Source organism: Amblyomma maculatum, unplaced genomic scaffold (genome assembly GCF_055883805.1).
Source record: "Amblyomma maculatum isolate TAMU_Amacu unplaced genomic scaffold, ASM5588380v1 scaffold_15, whole genome shotgun sequence".
Classification (NCBI taxonomy): domain Eukaryota; kingdom Metazoa; phylum Arthropoda; class Arachnida; order Ixodida; family Ixodidae; genus Amblyomma; species Amblyomma maculatum.
Genome location: NW_028146740.1, coordinates 4,959,359 through 4,977,427, shown reverse-complemented (window position 1 = coordinate 4,977,427; position 18,069 = coordinate 4,959,359). Strand labels below are relative to the sequence as shown.

At 43.5% G+C, this 18,069-nt stretch overlaps 1 protein-coding gene across 6 annotated transcripts in view; it reads left to right on the top strand.

Annotated features, from left to right (window-relative positions):
* PRAS40 (Proline-rich Akt substrate 40 kDa) overlaps positions 1-18,069 on the top strand; it is a 275,365-nt gene that overhangs the window by 63,659 nt on the left and 193,637 nt on the right. For 2 of the 6 annotated variants that reach the window (XM_084586178.1, XM_084586179.1), the window contains exon 2: positions 14,367-14,529. In XM_084586178.1, coding sequence (XP_084442304.1) covers positions 14,374-14,529 — 156 coding nt within the window. In that variant the 5' untranslated portion in view covers positions 14,367-14,373. Of the gene's footprint in view, positions 1-70; positions 322-394; positions 694-3,655; positions 3,716-14,366; positions 14,544-18,069 lie in introns of those variants that run through there. The other 4 variants (XM_084586177.1, XM_084586175.1, XM_084586180.1 and 1 more) reach the window with 4 other exon arrangements.

Genomic DNA, 18,069 nt, shown 5'->3' with positions numbered 1-18,069 from the left:
ACCAAAAGTGCCGGCGAAGCTTCCCATTTTGGACGAAAGGTGGCGCTCGCTTTTCCGCAAATGGGACCAAATAGTAACTCTAGACCAAAAGTGCCACGAAAGATGTGTTGTGATGTTATTTGTTCTCTTTTCTTTAACTATTTGTTTTTCTGTGGCGTTGAATAACGCCTGCCCTGAGTCAAAGAACACTTAAATCGAGTAACAGCTGAGCTCATCACGTGACCTCCAAGGTCGGCGTCGTCGGTAAACAGACAACAGACCCGATCTGCGTTTTTTCGTCGCGAGCGTGCTCGTGCTGCTTTTCCTCGAGCTGCGGATTCGGTGAGCAGAGCCCGCCCATGTTCTGCCGGCATCGCCTGTTGTCGGACAAAGCACGCGCGGAAGCTGTGCCGCACTGCGGCAGGCTTCCACCTTGTCGCTATCCGCAGCAGTGGTCGCCTCTCACCAGACGATACCGCAAAATGGCCTTATTGTGGGACTTGAGGTTCTCGCAGATGACCGCATACATAGCATACATAACCTTAGCACGAAAACGCACCCACAATACCATTTGGCGCGCCTCGGATTGCGCACTTCAGTGGCTAGCACGGGGATCATCTGACACCTGGCAACATGAAATATCAGCAGCGCGGTCGATAAGAGGACGCCGCCGTCTACCCCTTGGTATGCACGTGTAGCACGGCCTCTTGAAAGGTAGAAAAATCCTCTTTAGCCGCAGTGCACTTGCGTAAATGAGACTGATGCTGCACGTTGTTTTTGAAGGGTTTGCAGAGCGTTAAGCATTATGAGAACGAACTGATTATTGCTGTTGTTAATGCTTAACTCTTCCGTCTTCTTTATTTCTACTTCCAACTTCATACGTGAGGACTACTTGTTGTACCGAGCGCAAATTTAAGCATGAAAGGAAATGAAATACAATGGTGGGCTTTCGTGCTCAATGAAAGTGATTGAATGGCAGATGTGTGTTAATTTTGAAAAAAACAGTTTTTATGAAAATTACATGTAAGAAAAGGCCTCTTCACTTTGTGTACGGTACTAGCAACATGTCATTGATGGAGGTAATAGAGTATAAATATTTGGGCCTACGGATTACTAACAACCTTTCCTGGACAAAACACATTGATACTGTTGTAGCAAATTCAATGCACAAACTCTTTTTTTTTTAGGCGTTCATTGAATTCTGCCCCCTCCAGTGTTCGTCTATTAGCATACAATTCCCTCATCCGGCTGCTCTTAGAATATGCCGTAATTATCTGGGACTCTTTCACATTAACCAACATTCGTAAACTTGAGCGAATACAGCACAAGGTAGTTAGGTTTTTGTTTAACTCGTACAGCAGTGCATATGTCGGTGAGCTCGTGAAATGCAGCGGATTACCCCCAGTTAGTGAGCACAATCGTGTCTGTCGATTAAAGTTTTTATTTCAGCTCATAAAAGGCCACTATAATAATTATACTTCTAATTATTTTGTTTACTCCTCAGGTTATAACACGAGTCAAAGGCACGATCTGACAATAACTCCCTTGAATGCGCGAAATAACTGCTTTAAATATTCTTTTTTTCCTAGGACAATTACTGAGTGGAACGAACTTAACAGAGAGACTGTTATTCAGAATAGTGTAGTATTATTTGACAAGTGCCTGCAAATGTTATGAATTTTATGAATTTGAAGTTGTGTTTATATGCTTGTATTTCATTTTTTTCCCCACCCTGCTATGATCTGTACTGGATCGCAGTATCTATAAATAAATAAATACATAAATGTTCCGTTGCAAGAAGTGTGAATGCGCACCTGTGTGTAAGAATACTAAAGTTCTTTTTCGTCGTGTAATGCTTGGATTACTTGTGACACGTTACGGTTACAGTGGATTATGAAGACGGCGCGAAAGCGACGAGGACAAGGAAGGAACACCAAAATAACAGGACAGGCGCCAACTTTCAACTGATGTTTATTCGCTCAAACCCTTTCATATTTATGAAGCACCCAAACCGTATCACAAAGGCCTATCACAAAGTCATCCACGTGGAGCACTCAGATCACCGGCGGTATTGGTCAACCATGAACCAACTAGCCCAAAGCAAAGTACTTCTTGTTACGGTTACAGTGGCAACTTAAAAGGATGAAAAAAAGGTCAAAACTTTCCAGTTGTCACAATTTTAAAGCTTTAATAGAAAATCTAACCCAGCTACTAAAAACTAAAATTGATCACTCTATAGGTCTTGTGCAAAGCGACAGCCACGCCACTGGTGACAGAGTTGAAAGTAAATCCGGGAGCGGAGCCGGCTGCTAGCCGTGGGTTTCTATGCAGTCCTCGCGTCATGAATTCGTTTTCCCGCGGTGCTTGCATCGCTGCATAAACAGCATTAGCTGCCAATGCACTGTGAAACAAACTACGGGGCATCTCCAGCGATAGCTTTTCTTAGGTTCAAAAGCTATAAAAAAATGTGCTGGAGGTTGTATTTACTTGACCCAGCTCGCCAAGCAATATGACCTAGAGCCTACTGTTCATTTAGCGTCAATGAATCGCTTGTCATTCCCGTCTCATATTTGAATAATAAAGCACTTCAAGTATTATCGGCGCATCATCGTGAATTTTCTAAGGTTGCTATTATTTGCGTTTAGGTACAGGAAAAATAATATGTTGGTTACTTAGTTCTTTATAGTTCGCTTACCTAGTTCTGTGCTGCATATTTTTATGGCACTTAATTTTTTAAGTCATTGATAGATCCTGAGTGCAAAGTAAAAACGGATATGATGAGTGTCAGGTACAAAATTTAATCAAACACTCTGCTCGAAGCGCATGGTACATGCATCAAATGGCCTATAAGAGCAGCATCTCTAAATATTTTGAGTCTCATAGCCTGAGTTGTTTTTGGATGTTAAACCCTACAAACCAAATCTAAATATTTTGTCCTTTTACCTAAGCGGATAAGCTTTACGAAGGAAGATTGTAAGCGCTCGCTTTGTCGCGTTTCACTCATTTCCATCTGTATGCGCTATAAAACGTGTCATCGCCGCAATCCAATCCATTGTTGCAGCTAAGCCCATTTGATCCATTTTAGTTGTTCTCACGAACAAATAAATAAAGGAGAGGGAGCCCATACCAGCAAAAGCTTTAGCAGGCTTGAAGGCAGTTAAAAATAACTAAAAAGGAGTAAAAGCTCAAGTTTAAAAAAAAACTTTTTTACCAGTGAAATAATAATAATAATAATAATAATAATAATAATAATAATAATAATAATAATAATAATAATAATAGAAAGGAGAAGAAAACGAGGTCGGAGATGCAAGGGGGTCTCATCATCGTCATCATCATCAGCCTGACTATACCCACTGCAGGGCGAAGGCCTCTCCCATATTTCTCCAATTAACCGGGTTCTGTGCTAGCTGCATCCACTTGGCCCCTGTGAACTTCTTAACCTCATCCGCCCATCTAACTTTCTGCCACCCCCTGCTACGCTTTCCTTCCCTCGGAATCCAGATTGTTACCCTAAGCGACCATCGGTTAACCTCTCTTCGCACTACATGTCCTGCCCATGCCCATTTCTTCTTCTTAATTTCCACTAGAATGTCAGTAACTTGAGTTATTTCTCTCACCCACTCTGCACGCTTCCTATCTCTTAATGTTACCGCTACCATTTTTCGTTCCATAGCTTTCCGAGTTGTCCTCAAGTAGAACCCTCTTGGTTAGCCTCCACGTTTCAGCCCCATAGGTGAGTACAAATAAGATGCAACTGTTGTATACTTTCCTCTTGAGCGATACCGGTAAGCTGCTAGTCATAATCTGCGAGTGCTTGCCAAATGCGCTCCATCCCAATCTTATTCTTCTTGTTATTTCCTTTTCATGGTCCGGATCTGCGGTTACTACCTGTTCTAAGTAGACATATTCGCCTACTACTTCCAGTGCTTCGATACCTAACGTAAACTGCTGTTCCTTCCCTAGGCTGTTGAACATTGATTTTTAATCCTACCTCTCTACTTTTCCTGTCTAGGTCATCAATCATTATTTGCAGTTCATCCCCCGAGTTACTTAGCAAGGCAATGTCATCAGCAAATCGCAGATTACTGGGTTATTCTCCATCTACCCTTATCCCTAACTGCTCCTATTCCAAGTCTCTGAATACTTCCTCTAAGCAAGCTGTGAATAGTACTGGGGAGATCGTGTCTCCTTGCCTAACACCTTTATTTATGGGAATTTTGTTACTTTCTTTATGCAGAACTATGGTTGCTGTGCAGCCACTATACTGTTGTTCAACCCCCTCATTATGCAAAATGTAGAGGTAATCGGGAAAGTGCGATGCAGTGACCACAGGATGGTGAGGCCCCGAATTAGCCTAAATCTGAAGAAGGAATGCAACAGATTAGTAAGAAAGAAACCTATCAACGAATTATAGGTGAGGCGGAGGGCAGAAGAGTTCAGGATCTCGCTACAGAAAAGATATTCAGCTCTAACCGAGGATAGCGACATTACCCTAGAAGCAATGAACAATAATTTCAGAGATATCATTACTGAGTGCGCTGTAGAAGTAGGCGGTAGGATAATTAGAGAGGATACCGGTAAGCTGTCTAAGGAGACGAAAGATTTGATTAAGAAACAGCAGAGTATGAAAGCTTCCAATCCAACAGACCAGATAGAATTGGCAGAGATATCAAAGCTAATCAGTAAGTGCAAGGTGGCCGATATAAGGAAGTATAACATGGAGAAAATTGAGCATGCTGTAAAGAACGGGGGAAGCCTTAAAGCGGTAAAAAAGAAATTGGGCATAGGCAAAAACCAGATATATGTGATAAGGAAGGCGGGCAACGTTATCACGGATATGGACAAGATAGTCAAAGTAGCCGAGGAGTTCTATATAGATCTCTACAGCAGCCAAAGTAGTCAGGACCGTAATGAGATTGGCGGTAGGGAAAAACAGTCAGATGTTCCACCAGTGATGAAGGACGAGGTCAAGAAAGCATTAGAAACTATAAAAAGGGGGAAATCAGCTCGAGGATCAGATAACTACAGATTTGTTAAGGGGCGGGGGGGAGATCGTGCTAGAAAAACTGACCATGGAAGAATGCAAACATTGTCCTCATTCATGAGAATGGGGACTCTAAGGAGCTTTAAAACTTAAAGACCAATCAGCTTACTGCCTGTTACGTATAAGGTATTTACTAAGGTAATCGCCAATAGAATCAGGACAACCTTAGACTTCAATCAAGCAAAGGATCAAGCAGGTTTTCGGAAACGGTACTCTACTATCGATCATATCCATACCATCAATCAGGTGATGGAAAAATGCTCGGAATATAACCAACCCTTATACATAGCATTCATTGATTACGAAAAAGCATTTGACTTAAGGGGGTCTACACTGACGTAAAAAAGAAAAGAAAAGGAAAAAAAAAAAAAACGCCTCCAGAAGGAATCATTCAGATCTGCAAACAAGACAAAAACAGGAAACAACTGGAGAAGTTAAGAACAGCAGCAAACCAACGAATGTAAAAATTGCTGGTAGAACCTGTAATGCCAATCCCACCTGTGGTCAGCAACAACCTCAACCTCTCAAACTCAATGATATACAGAAAATGACAAAGTCCCGTGAGAGAGACAGACGTGCAGAACACAAAAACATGGGGTAAAAAGAGAGACTGAAGTAAAATAGTAAGCGTGGATAGTCCACAACAAATGGAAATGGAAATAAAATGGGGTGGAAAATAGAGCTTGGCAGTTCCCTACGGCATTGTAATGGTAGGTTCACAAAAATCCAGAATGAGAAAAAAGAAAAACTAATAAGGGGCAGGAAAATTAAAAATGAAAGTGCTGATAAACCAAATACAAGGGAGAGAGGAAGAGCAAAAGAAAAATGCTAGAAAATCTAGACTGATGCATAATACACCAGGTTATATTAATCCCTTGGTAAGAGAAATAAAGATGCCTAAAACAAAACTACTGCACAGAATGTCTCATATATTGAATTGAGGCACCATGAGCACATATTACAAGCAAAGGCATTGTAAATGATTAGTCTGTATAATTGATCAGTCCATGCAGCATACCCACAGAAAAGCAGGGCTCAAAAGTGCAGCTGGTCATTTAGCGCCTGTTTGTAGGAGGCACCTGGCACGTGTACCCATTAGTTTTTTTCCAAATGGCTACATCCTCTTCAATGCCTGTACACAAAGGCCAATCTTGACTTTATGCTTCAGGCCAGTATACAAAAAATCGGTAGGAGCTGAAAAAAAGAAAATCGCCCCCGCGAACGTTGTCAATTCTTGCAGTGACGCATGAGCAGCCGCAATTCGTATCCCGGAAAGACTTTTGAAAACGAGCGCTAGGTGACATTCAGTGGCGTCCCTATAGGTGGTGCATGGGGCGTATATTATAACACTGACACAGTACTTCCTTCGCTTATTGAAACGTCTTCCCAGAAATTCTGGCGACTTGTAACTGCAAGTTCTCGCACACTGTTTTCAGCTGATGACGCGGATGTGTGGGGTAATGGTGCAATTTGCAATTCAGTAATCATTTAAAAACTGTTTTCACCAAAGATAATGGCCACATGCCAAAATTTCGCATGTCGTTACCTTCAATTGCTGATGTGGTGATTACTGAGGCTCGTGTTTGTAACCTCTTACTGAAACTTGATATGTAAAAAAAATCTGGACCTGATCACATACCTAATGCCTTTTTCAAGCACTATGTGGAATGGTGCTCTAAAATGCTGTGTCCTTTATAATAATTTTCTGAATGAATCTTCAATACTGGACGAGCTTGAATCAAACCGATACACAAAACAGGTGATAAGTCACGTGTTCAAAATTACCGCCTAATTTTACCAACTTCAACATTCTGCAATATGCTCGAATGCATAAGTCACCAGCGTTTAACCGTTTTCCTTGAGGAACGCAATTTGATTTCAAAAGCACAGCACAGGATCAGGCAGGGTTACTCTACAACCATTCAGTTAGTTCAAACTATACATGATCTTTCCAAAACAATATATGAAGGGAAACAGACAGACACAATTTTTATGGATATTTTGAAGGTCTTTGATAAAGTTGCACGCAATAAGTAAGTGCACAGATTAGAGCCGTTAATAAAAAAAAAACCTACTTGCTTGGATTTCGACTAAGAAACCAACATCAATTTGCTTCACTAAATATAACATGTTCTGATATCGTACCTGTTGATTCTGATGTTTCCCAGGGGTATGTACTAGGCCTGTACAGTTCTTACTCTTCATAAATGACATTGTTGATAATATTTCTGTTCGTGTTAAATAATGTCTGGGTAACTGCATGCTCTACAACATTATTAACACTGTCCAGGACCAAATTATATTAAATAACGAGCTTTCAAAAGCATGGTGGGAAGAGTGGCAGATGAGAATTAATTGGGAAAACACAGTATTCATGCAGATCATCCAGAGGAAAAGTCCCCTTTTGTTCCCATACAGCACTATCAACATCACTCTTTCAGAAGGAATGAAACAAATACCTCGGTCTCTGGATTACTAATAACTTATCATTGACAAAACACATTGACGCTGTGACAGCTTGGTCTATATTCCAAGTTCGCGTAGTTATCAAAAGTGTCACTATCTCCCTGACTTCTAGTCATTTGATTGGTGGAAATGCCAGAACATGATGTTTCCACCTTTTCTGGTTCCATAGTGGCAGTGCTCGGTTCCGGCGTTGGCACTACACAACCGACGACACTTCGATAAGGACGCAAACTCGGAATGCGGTTCCTCCGTAAATTGTTTTTTTCTTAGGCCATCTTTAAAATCGGCTACTCCAACTGTATATTTTCTAGCATACAACAATGCTTGAATATGCCATCAGAATTGTTCACCGCATTGAATATTGACGAACTGAAATGCATCCAACGGAAAGCAGTGAGATTTGTCTGCAATTGCTTCAACAATGTGGCTTCTTGTCAATGACATCGCATTTGTAGGTTGAAGTTCTTTCAGTTAATAATAAAGAAATAACATTACAATATTGACACATCTTGCATTTTCACTTTCTTGACAGGTTGCAAAACGAGACAGACACAAAAAAACAAAAACTCTAACCTCAAGAGTTAATTCCTTGAAGTACTTTCCCACTGGAATAACCACACTAACGATGCAGTCTTGCAGAAATGATTAAGATCGTTTGAAGAGCACCTGAAATAATTAACCGATTTTGTTTTGTCTTTCTGTACGTCAAATTGTGTGTATATACGCACCCTTCTAAGGTCTTGAAACAAAGACCGCCAGTATGCATAAATAAATAAGAAAAATAAAATAAAAAAAGTAAAGGTGACACACAAATTAATGGGAGTGCACATTATCCAAAGTCTTGGTGACCAATGCATTAGCAATCCTTCCGTGATATTAAATGACAATAAAATAGCATCTCATCGCCTTCCTTGTGATATAGATTTGGTTTTTTGGCTGCCTTTTTTTTTATAGTACCTTCTTTAATTACAGCGTGAAAGACGGGGCAAGAGAGGAGGAGAAAACACTGCGCTGACTCACCTTTTTTTTCCTGCCTTTTCATGTTTGATTCCTTGACTTCTCTGTATACATTTACCTTACCGTCTTTCAATAAACCCAGCTTTTAGTCAGCGCTTGTCTCATTCTTGTCCCACCTTTGTTGCGCTGTTCCCCAATATGAATGCATACCAACTCGCCGAGATCTCAGCTTTACTCTAGGGTGAGGGGTGCATTGCCTCGTATGGTTCAGAGAAAGATGGTCTTGAACCCGTGGAAGCTCTTCCAATGTCTCCTCTTCTGCGTTCATATTCTGAGTTTGCGTCATCATCGAAAGTGTCTCCCCAACCTTGAGTCGTCTGATTGGTGGAAAGGCCGGTGGTAGTGACCAATCACATGACCTAGGAAGATAGCGATACAAACTGTCAGATAGTGGGGTTCCATCAACAGGAGTGTGCCAATTTATTTGAATACTACATATTACCTCGAACCGTTCAAATCTTTACTTATTCTTTTTTGACTGCCACCGGCCTTATGATTGTGATTGTAGTGCATATGTTCTGTACTATTTGATTTTCATGCTTGTTGCGAGGCGCAGCTTTATGATTTTGTTTTAGCAGCGATGCTGTCTAAGCCCGAGGTTATTTCATATATTGTGCACATGCAGTCGTGTATCATACGCAGCTGCATGTGTCCGCAGTAATGACGTCATTGTGATTAGATATGGCGTCACGTCTGGTCAGGACCGGTGACTTCACCTGGCGATTCACACACTTACGAAGTTGACCTCGCCGGGCGTCCGATCCAGGGTTCTATGCTGAGCCTTTAATTTGTTGCTTCTTCGTATGCTGCACCACACAGCATACAGAAGCAGATGCAGTGTAGCAGAAATCAGCGGCGTTTCAAATTGGTTTAGAGGAAAGAAAAGGTGCAGCATCTTTCACACTTCTCCACCGCCAACGGCAGATAGAAATGACGAGTCTCAAATTGTAATTACCGATAACTTAGTTGAATCAAACCAAACAGTGTTGCTGTGTCATCAGACTTACACGAGAGTGTAATCTGCCCAAATGTTTTTGTTGAGCAAGATGTGCCGATATGTATCTCTAAGGATTTCAGCCACAGTCATATGTTTCTCAGCATCTGGTAGAGATGCTGAATCCCGACATAGGGACATACCCTTGAAGATGGTACCTGTCGAACACAAAGCATCTTTGGTTTTCGTCCAGCCCCGTGAGCCCCCCTGCTTCCAAGGATGACCAGATGAGGATGGTGAAGACTGGCTTGACATGTTTGAATGCGTGCCAACGTGCAATGCCTGGAATGATAAGGCAAAGTCTACTTTGCTCTCCACAGACCTGCGCAAATCTGGCTAAAAAATAATGAGACATTCTTTAATGATTGGTAGACAGCAGACATTTAAGACGGAGTTTTTGAAGTCTTTTACAAGTGTCCTCCAGCCCAAGCCCACAATTCAACTCCCAAATGAATCTGTACTGTCTTATGTTGAAGAAACGTCTCTTCAACAAGGTCAACTTCCTGATGTGTGGTTTAAAAGACCAACTTTTTGCCGTCTCCTGCGCCAGCCACCAAGCAGCTAGCATTGAAGAATCATTCACGCCCTCCAGTACAATTGGTCACTTCAAGTCTTCCCCACAAGTCACTGTGATGCCTCACCTACCTGCAGGAATGATATCATAGGTGAACAATTGCAATTCCTGCCATTATTACAATGCAAGTGGTGCTTGCAGACGTTGTCTGCGAAGTTCCGCTTGGCTTTTCGCCATCGTCGATAGCAGCTGAAGCCCTTAGCCATGCACTACACCGGTGCAGTACACCACCCTGCACCCTGGCGTCAAGCCCCCCGTCGATGCGAGCAAAGTGCTCCTGAAAGCCGCTTCTTGGCCTCCGACTGCCAAGCCTACCAACGACTCTTGAGCCTCAGAAAGTGCTATGCCTAGAGGACAGTGAACAACCGCCCAATATGCTTCCACTACAGTGAGGCTGACCATATCCTTCATCACTGCTTGTACAGATGGCCTGCATGGTTTCGCCGTAGATGCCCCTTGGCCCTGTCCTGGTGAGTGACCACAGGAAATAGACCAGTCTCTGCGTGGACACGAGTACGCGTCACTAGGCCGTCTATCCAGATCACCATTCGGAGAATGGTTTGCATCGCCTGTCCACAGCTACATGTGAGAAAAGTCCCTAGCCCCCGTAGGGGAAACTAAAGGCCCCATGAGGTGGGATTGCTACAATGTGAACTAAAGAAGATCCTCTGCTACCGATGATGAGTGACGCTGCATCAATACACTGTTATTAAGCATGAGAACAGCGACAACAACTCGATTAGATTCCAAGTTGACATTGCCGCCCAGCGAAGTGATGGCGCTGGGCTCCGGCCACTACCCCGGCACACAACGAAACAAAGGTCGAACAACAAAACCAACATGCTATATAAGACGCGAAAAATTGACGTCGAAGTTGCTGCCAACGGTCGCACGGTTACCACCTTAGTGGACACCGAACCCGACCTTTCGGTCATCAGTGGAGCATTCACTGCCCAGCTCAAGAAAGTGACAACTTGGGATGGCCAGCTAATCTGTACCACTGGTGGCAACCTTATTATGCTGTCCGGGTGGTGCACCGCAATGGTGACAGTGAATGGGCGTATTTATCCTACAAACTTCATGGTCCTACAGAACTATTTTTGGCATGTATTTTCTCAGTGAACATCAGGTGATCATCGAATTTTGTTCAAAGCTCATCAAGCTCATCAACTGCTACGACGACATCGATGCATCACATTGCTCTAAACGTCCTCGACGGAGACTTAACCGTGCTGTCTCAATCAAAGTTGTCGCCTGCATTGGCAACACAGACATGAAAACTGTCAAAGGAGACATGCAGTTGCTTTGGAATGAGGGCTGGGCATCACAAGAGCTTTCTCCCATATCCGAAGAGGACAAGCTTGGTGGCTGGTGACGAACGTCACCAAAGAATACCGTCGTCTTAACTAGGACATGACGATCGCATTCCTTGACGTTCTATCAGACGCCTGAGATTCACCTACACGAGGTCAGCTCATGTTCGACATCAACCCAGCATTACCCTGGAGGAGACAAGACCAGGTTTGCACGTCAAAGGAATGACATATTCTGTTGGCAGAGCACCACACCGTCACAGACGAATACTTCAGACCTCTTTGTCAAATCCCCATCGTGTATCACCTCAAGAATGCCAAGCCATCTGGGAGCAAGTCAAGGAAATGCTTTGTGACGACCTCACCCAGCCATCAACCAGTCCATGGGAGGCTCCCGTTTTTCATGTGAAGAAGAAATAAGGGATACTCTGTTTCTACGTCGATTACCGCTGCTTGAACAGCATAATGTCACACCGGAGGACAGCCTCTTTGAGCTCAAGGTAATGCTATTTGGCCTCTGCTCTGCACCAGCCATGTTCCAGCAAGTAATGGCTTGAAGTGGCAGATATGTCTGGTATGCTTAGGTGACATCGTTGTCTTCTCTTCAAACTTTGATTGTCATTCAAAAAGGCTTTGCACGGTGCAATCAAGTCGTCAGGGCTGACGTTGAAAGTAGAGAAGTGCCACTTTGCTTATGAGGAGCTGTTGTTCCTGGGCCACATCGTGAGGAAGGACAGAGTTCGTCCTGACCCAAACAAAACGGCTCTGATTGCGAAGTTTCCATGGCCACGTGACAACAAATCAGTGCGTCGATTCCTTGGACTTATGAGCATATTACCGGCGATTTGTGAGCAACTTCTTGCTCATCACTGAGTTCGCCCTTGACGCAGTTTACAAAGACTGACTGGACAAACTGGATTCCAAAAGAAGGAAAGCGTAGCAGGGGGCGGCAGAAAGTTAGGTGGGCAGATGAGGTTAAGAATTTCGCAGGGATGCAGCTAGCACAGGACCGGATTAATTGGAGGAATATGGGAGAGGCCCTGCAGTGGGGCTCTCTGGATGATGATGATAATGATAAAAACTGACGTGCCGTTTAAATGGGAAGCGCCGCAAGTAGAAACCTTCCTTGTATTTAAGCACCGCCCATAGTTCTCTCCTGTCCTAGGCCACTTTGATCAAAGCGCAAAAATGGAATTTCACACCAACGCGAGCAGTGTGGACCTAGGTGCCGCTCTCGTTCAGGAGAGTGCCGGACAGGAGAAAATTATCATGTACGCTTGCAGGCCACTCTCAGCAGCTGAAGCCAACTACTTGATGACCGAATAGGAGTGCCTCGCGATCATCTGGGCCACTTCAAAGTTCTGCCCGTACCTGTATGGTCGACTGTTCAAGGTGGGAAGGGATCACCACGAGTTCTTGCTGGCTGGTCAATTTGAGAGACTCCTCTGGCCGCCTTGCTTGATGATGGCTGTTTCCAAGAATTTGACATTTCTGTAGCCTACAAGTCTGGCCACAAGCATTTCACTGCAGACTGCTTATCTAGAGTCCCTGTCAACGCTCCCATGTAAGAAGACGACGCCTTCTTGGGACTAGTAAGTGCCAGCAATATTGCAGCAATGCAGCGCTTGGATCCTGCGTTGCAAAATTCAGTAGATGACCTAGAAGGCAAGACCGGCTATCTTCAGTCATCAGTTGTCATCCTTCGCATTATACAATGGCATCCTCGTAAAGAAGAACTTGCATCCAGTAGGATCTTTATGTTTATGTTATCTTTATGTTGTTCTTCTCCCACCATGAACCTGCAGCAGGGCATTTAGGTTTTAAAGGCACAGTTAGGCGAAGTATTATTAGCCATGATTAACAGCAGACGTTGCATGTTGCACGAAAACATGCCGTGAATGTCAGCGATGCAAGATCAGACCAGCTGGGCTACTGAACCCTATACTGCCCCGGCCCATGCCGTTTCTACAAATTGGGATGGATCTCCTCGGCTCTTTCCTGACTTCATCATGGCACAACATGTGGATCATCGGAGCAATCATTTACATGACTTGCTATGCTGAAGCAAAAGCCCTGCCTAATGGCACCAGAGCAGAAGTTGGCAAGTTCTTTGTCAAACGCATTCTGCTGTGACACAGCGTCTCCAAAGGGCTCATCACAGACAAGGAAAGAGCGACTTTGGCAGAGCTCAGGTTAGCCATCTTGACGTACAGTCGTACAAGCCATCGGCGTACAGTAGCGTACTACCCCCAGACTTTTGGACCATCTGAACCAAACGATTGTGGACATGATTGCTATGCACGTTGATGCCAAACACAAGACCTGGGATGCCGTCCTGCGCTATGTGATCTTTGTGTATAATTAGTTGATATTTAGCGCTCATCCTGTCTGCTTCTGTGTTGATGTCCTCGTTACTTGCGCTGCTCTTTTTAATTAATCACAACACACCAACTAGCACAGCTTTCTGCCTTGATTTGCATATAACATAGCTGTCCAGGAGACGACCAGAGTGACCCCTTTCAAGCTTATGTACAGCAGAGGCCACTGCAACGCTTGACGCAATGGTGTCGCATGTGGCAGATGAAGACAACCTCGACGTCGCCGCCTACCTGCAGCGTGCAGAGGATGCCTGACGGCTCTTGTGGCTGCGCATTAAAGAATAGCAATGCACCGATGATTTAAGTGCTACTGCACCTGTCTACTCCTTGGTGCCCACGTTGCTTAGAAGACAGGTGAAGACCAGATGAGTGCAAAAAATAAATTGTGTGACCTGAGTTGCTGATTCAAGTTGGTCTTGTGATCTATCACATCCACCTCTAAGTGAGCAGCGTGCTTGGCCCTTCTCAGGTGGAAGTCCTGGATTGTTAGGCTGGGAACAATTCCCACTTCCATAAATAAAGTTAAGGTTTTTGCCTGTGCTTGCTGGACGTGTGGTGGACAGAAGTTGTAGCTGCTGGCCCTGTCTCCTGTTTGCAGCTGCCACATGGCGGTGCAAGTGGTGTGTGGCTGCCTCAACTGGAGCGTCCACTGCCAGGAGGTGCAGCCGTGTGACCTGCGCCACCTGTCCGACACCCGGGCGGACCCCTTCTTCAGGCCGGGGATTGCCCAGGCCAAGCTGGCACCGCAGGGCATCACCAAGGTACACAATCAAATGTATGCATGTGCAATTTGGCATTTCTGAGAATTTACAAGTCACAGAAGCACACGTTAGGAAAGCCCGTAGAGCATTCCATTTCAATGATGTCGAAATTTGGGCTAGTGGGTAGCATAGCAATCCATGTAAAACAGCGCACATGTGTTCTCTCTCTTTTCTCCTCTTGTTCTCTGTGTACTCTGTGTTCTCTTCTCTGTGTTCTTATGTTTTATGTGCACTGTTTTAGATGGAGAGCATTCCATTTAGATAGTTTGCAGAGAACAAGTAATGAAAACTGTCTGCCCTGGTATGGCTTTACAGTACTACCTAGCATACTGTATGTAGTGCTTTCAGGGAAAACTGGGAAGAAATGGCTTTTCGGTTGATTGCTTATGTTTGTTTTCTTGAGAGAAATGGGAGCTGTGTCTGATGAAGGAGGTGAGCCACAGTGGCATCAGTACTGTTCTCTGAAAAGGACCACTGTTAGTTCACAGTGAGTCACATACGAGGGATGAGGTCAGAGAGAGTTGGCAGCATTGCACGGTGTGTGGTCAGCATATCTTTTTGTGCACAGTGAGATATGTGGACTTGATCGGCTGGGGCACAGAGAATCTGCTTGATATGGCTTGGACACTGATGCTCGCACAATTGTGGAAAGTTAAATCAGTTTGATTGCTGTGGAGCATTTCTCTTTCAATTGCCAATTCAGTTTTGATTCCAATTTTTATTGCGTTCTTTTCCACTCACTGATATACTCACATTTTGTTCTGTTTCTATGCCAGTTCTGATTCTGTTCCTAATCCATTTCACCTTAGCAGTCATGCAAGCATTGTAGAATCGGGGCGTAGATGAGTCGTATGTGAAAGTACTGGAAGATATTTTTGTTGGCTGAACAGTAACCATTGTTCTGCACAAGGAAAGCAATAAAATTCCCTTAAAGAATTCAGCGCTATTCACCGTTTGCACAGAGGAAGTAATGCAGAGACTTGCAGTGGATATAGTTAGGGTTGATGAAGAACACCCCAGCCTCATAACATTGCCTTGGCAAGTAACTCGGGGCATTAATAACCTAGACAGGCCAAGTTGAACAGTGGGTCTAAAAATGGAGAGATTTAAATGAGTTGGTATCAATTCATGACACCAGAGAAAGCATGGACCGAATGAAGATCTAATCTTCGTTCTTTCCATGCTGTTGTGAGGAAAGCAGAATAATGCTAAATGTCAAAGTAATGAAGTTTATGGATGCGGCTGAATTGGGGTGCCTGTCGGGTCATGATTTGCAGGTTACCACTATCACACAAGTATGGGGCATTGAGGACAGCACAGAGAGCGGGAAAAGGTGGATTGGGATAGGAAGCGTGCAAGTCGAAATTAAAAAGGAGAAATGGGCTGAACACGTAGTGCGAAGAGTCCCAAAGGGTGGGTTCCATGGGAGGTGAGAAGGTTGCAAGGATTAGGGTTGATTGCAGCAGTTGAGGGCGTATTTTGGCCCCATTTGCCTCCCTGGGAAGCCCACCATGGCACTACTGATTTGGTTGCACTGAGAATCAAGTTTTGGTTCAGCTTTTGAAGAAATGCACTTACTTTTTCACGAGTGACAAACAGAATAAAGACATGCAGTGCGAACTGATGACTGATTTTTTATTGGAGCAGGACTCATTTTTATGGATCAATGGATGGATGGATGTTAACAGCGTCGGCTCTGAAATGAGATAGTGATGGTCATTACCGTGCTGAACCTTTCTTTTCTATGCTTTTTAACTTGAATAACTCTTCCATATTAATGACTTTACTTTTAGATGCGGGTTATCTTTCAATGCCCTTTTTTAATTTCAACTTAGCCTCCATGTGGTATTTTTCCACCAGTCTTCCAAACCTCTCTTGCTAACCTCTACGAGAACAAGAAACTGGGCGAAAGAACTGTGAGTTGAGCTAGTTGGTGCATCATTTTTTAAAAATACACAGCGCAACAAACATAGGACAAGCGAGTAGATGGGAACAGCGCTGTTCCCGTCTGCTCGCTTGTTCTATGTTTGTTGCGCTGTGTATTTAAAAAAAAAAAAAACTGGGCGAGTTGAAATGGGATCATCCTAAAGCAGTGCGAAACATAAGACGAAGATGAACAGGAGACGCAATGAGCTCTGATTCATTCAAGCTTCCTTTGTTATCTCTAAACGACAGGGCCTCGGCTAGAGTGGCTATCTCCACATCGAAATGTGGATGGATACTGCCACACTCCAGTATAAGATGGTCAATGGTTTCTGGGCATCTACCGCACATTGCAGAAGTTTCATTGGCGAAACTTCTATCTGTAGCTTCGGGTTCTAGGACATCCTGATCTACTTTCAAAGAGAAGGCCGCCGCCTCGTGAGTTGTCATAGAAAGTTTCCTCCTTAATCTGAGTTTTCCATTTTTTATTTATATCTAGGGTCGCCTTCTTTCCCATTGAATTATTCCTGTTTTTGTCCTCTGTGTTCTTTACCTGTCATATAATGTTCTTTATTTCTCCATCCTGCCTTCCTACATACTTACTAGCTAGTTTCCTGGTCCTTTTCCACCACTGTAAGTCAATGTCCTTTCGGTATAAGTATTTAAATACTTTTGTGGTAAGCGAGTGCGAAAAGACAAACACAGCAGAGAAAACATGACACAGGTGCGCTCACTTGCAACTGAATGGCTTATTCAGAAAAACCAGCTTAAGAACACCAGAGAGTATGAAAATACAAACAAGCCGCATCAAGGATCCTAATCAGGGCGTGAAAACACGTGTGATAAAACGTGAAGCAAAGTGGAGAACACTGGCACAGAACAAGCACGTGGCACTGAGTGCTGCACGTAAAATTTATTTCGGGATTTTTTATTAGATGTGTGACGTGGTGCGCAGTTCTCTTGCACACTTTCTTCATCACTTTGTCATTGAGTGTTTTCATCACTTTATTCGTCGCACAGTTGCCCCCTTTCGATGCATGTTTTTCATTCTGCATTAGCACTTGTGTCGTGCTATTTTCTTTATTTTTATGTATTTTTATTGTACTTCTGGCCTTTCTAGCAATGTTATTTGTCATCTCCCCCCCTTGCAATAATGCCTTCGGGCAGTGCAGGAATCTGTAATAAATAAATAATTATTCAAATAAATAAATAAATAAATAAATAAATAAATAAGCTCATTTGACATCAAGGAATGTAATTTCAGGGGTTGTTAGTGTGACAGAGGGGATGCTGACACATGTGTCAATTGATTTTGCAATGTAATAGGCTTCCTTAAGCTTGTGCGTGAATTTGTTTGGGTGTGTAAAAAGAACAGTGGTATTTTAGCACAGATCGTGCACACTTTCCTAATCTTTTGCGATCTCTGCAATGGTCGGCCAAGTTAGAGCGGTCTTGACTAAACGATTTCTTGTGTTTTATGATGCGTAATATTTATGCATCAGCCCAGTGTAAGCGTGGTCGTCGGAATTTGGTATACAACATTTTTGCAGCGTTCAACATATCTGTTAACATGCTTGGTGCCACATGTTTTGCTGACAGAATGGGGTGTAGCATCTG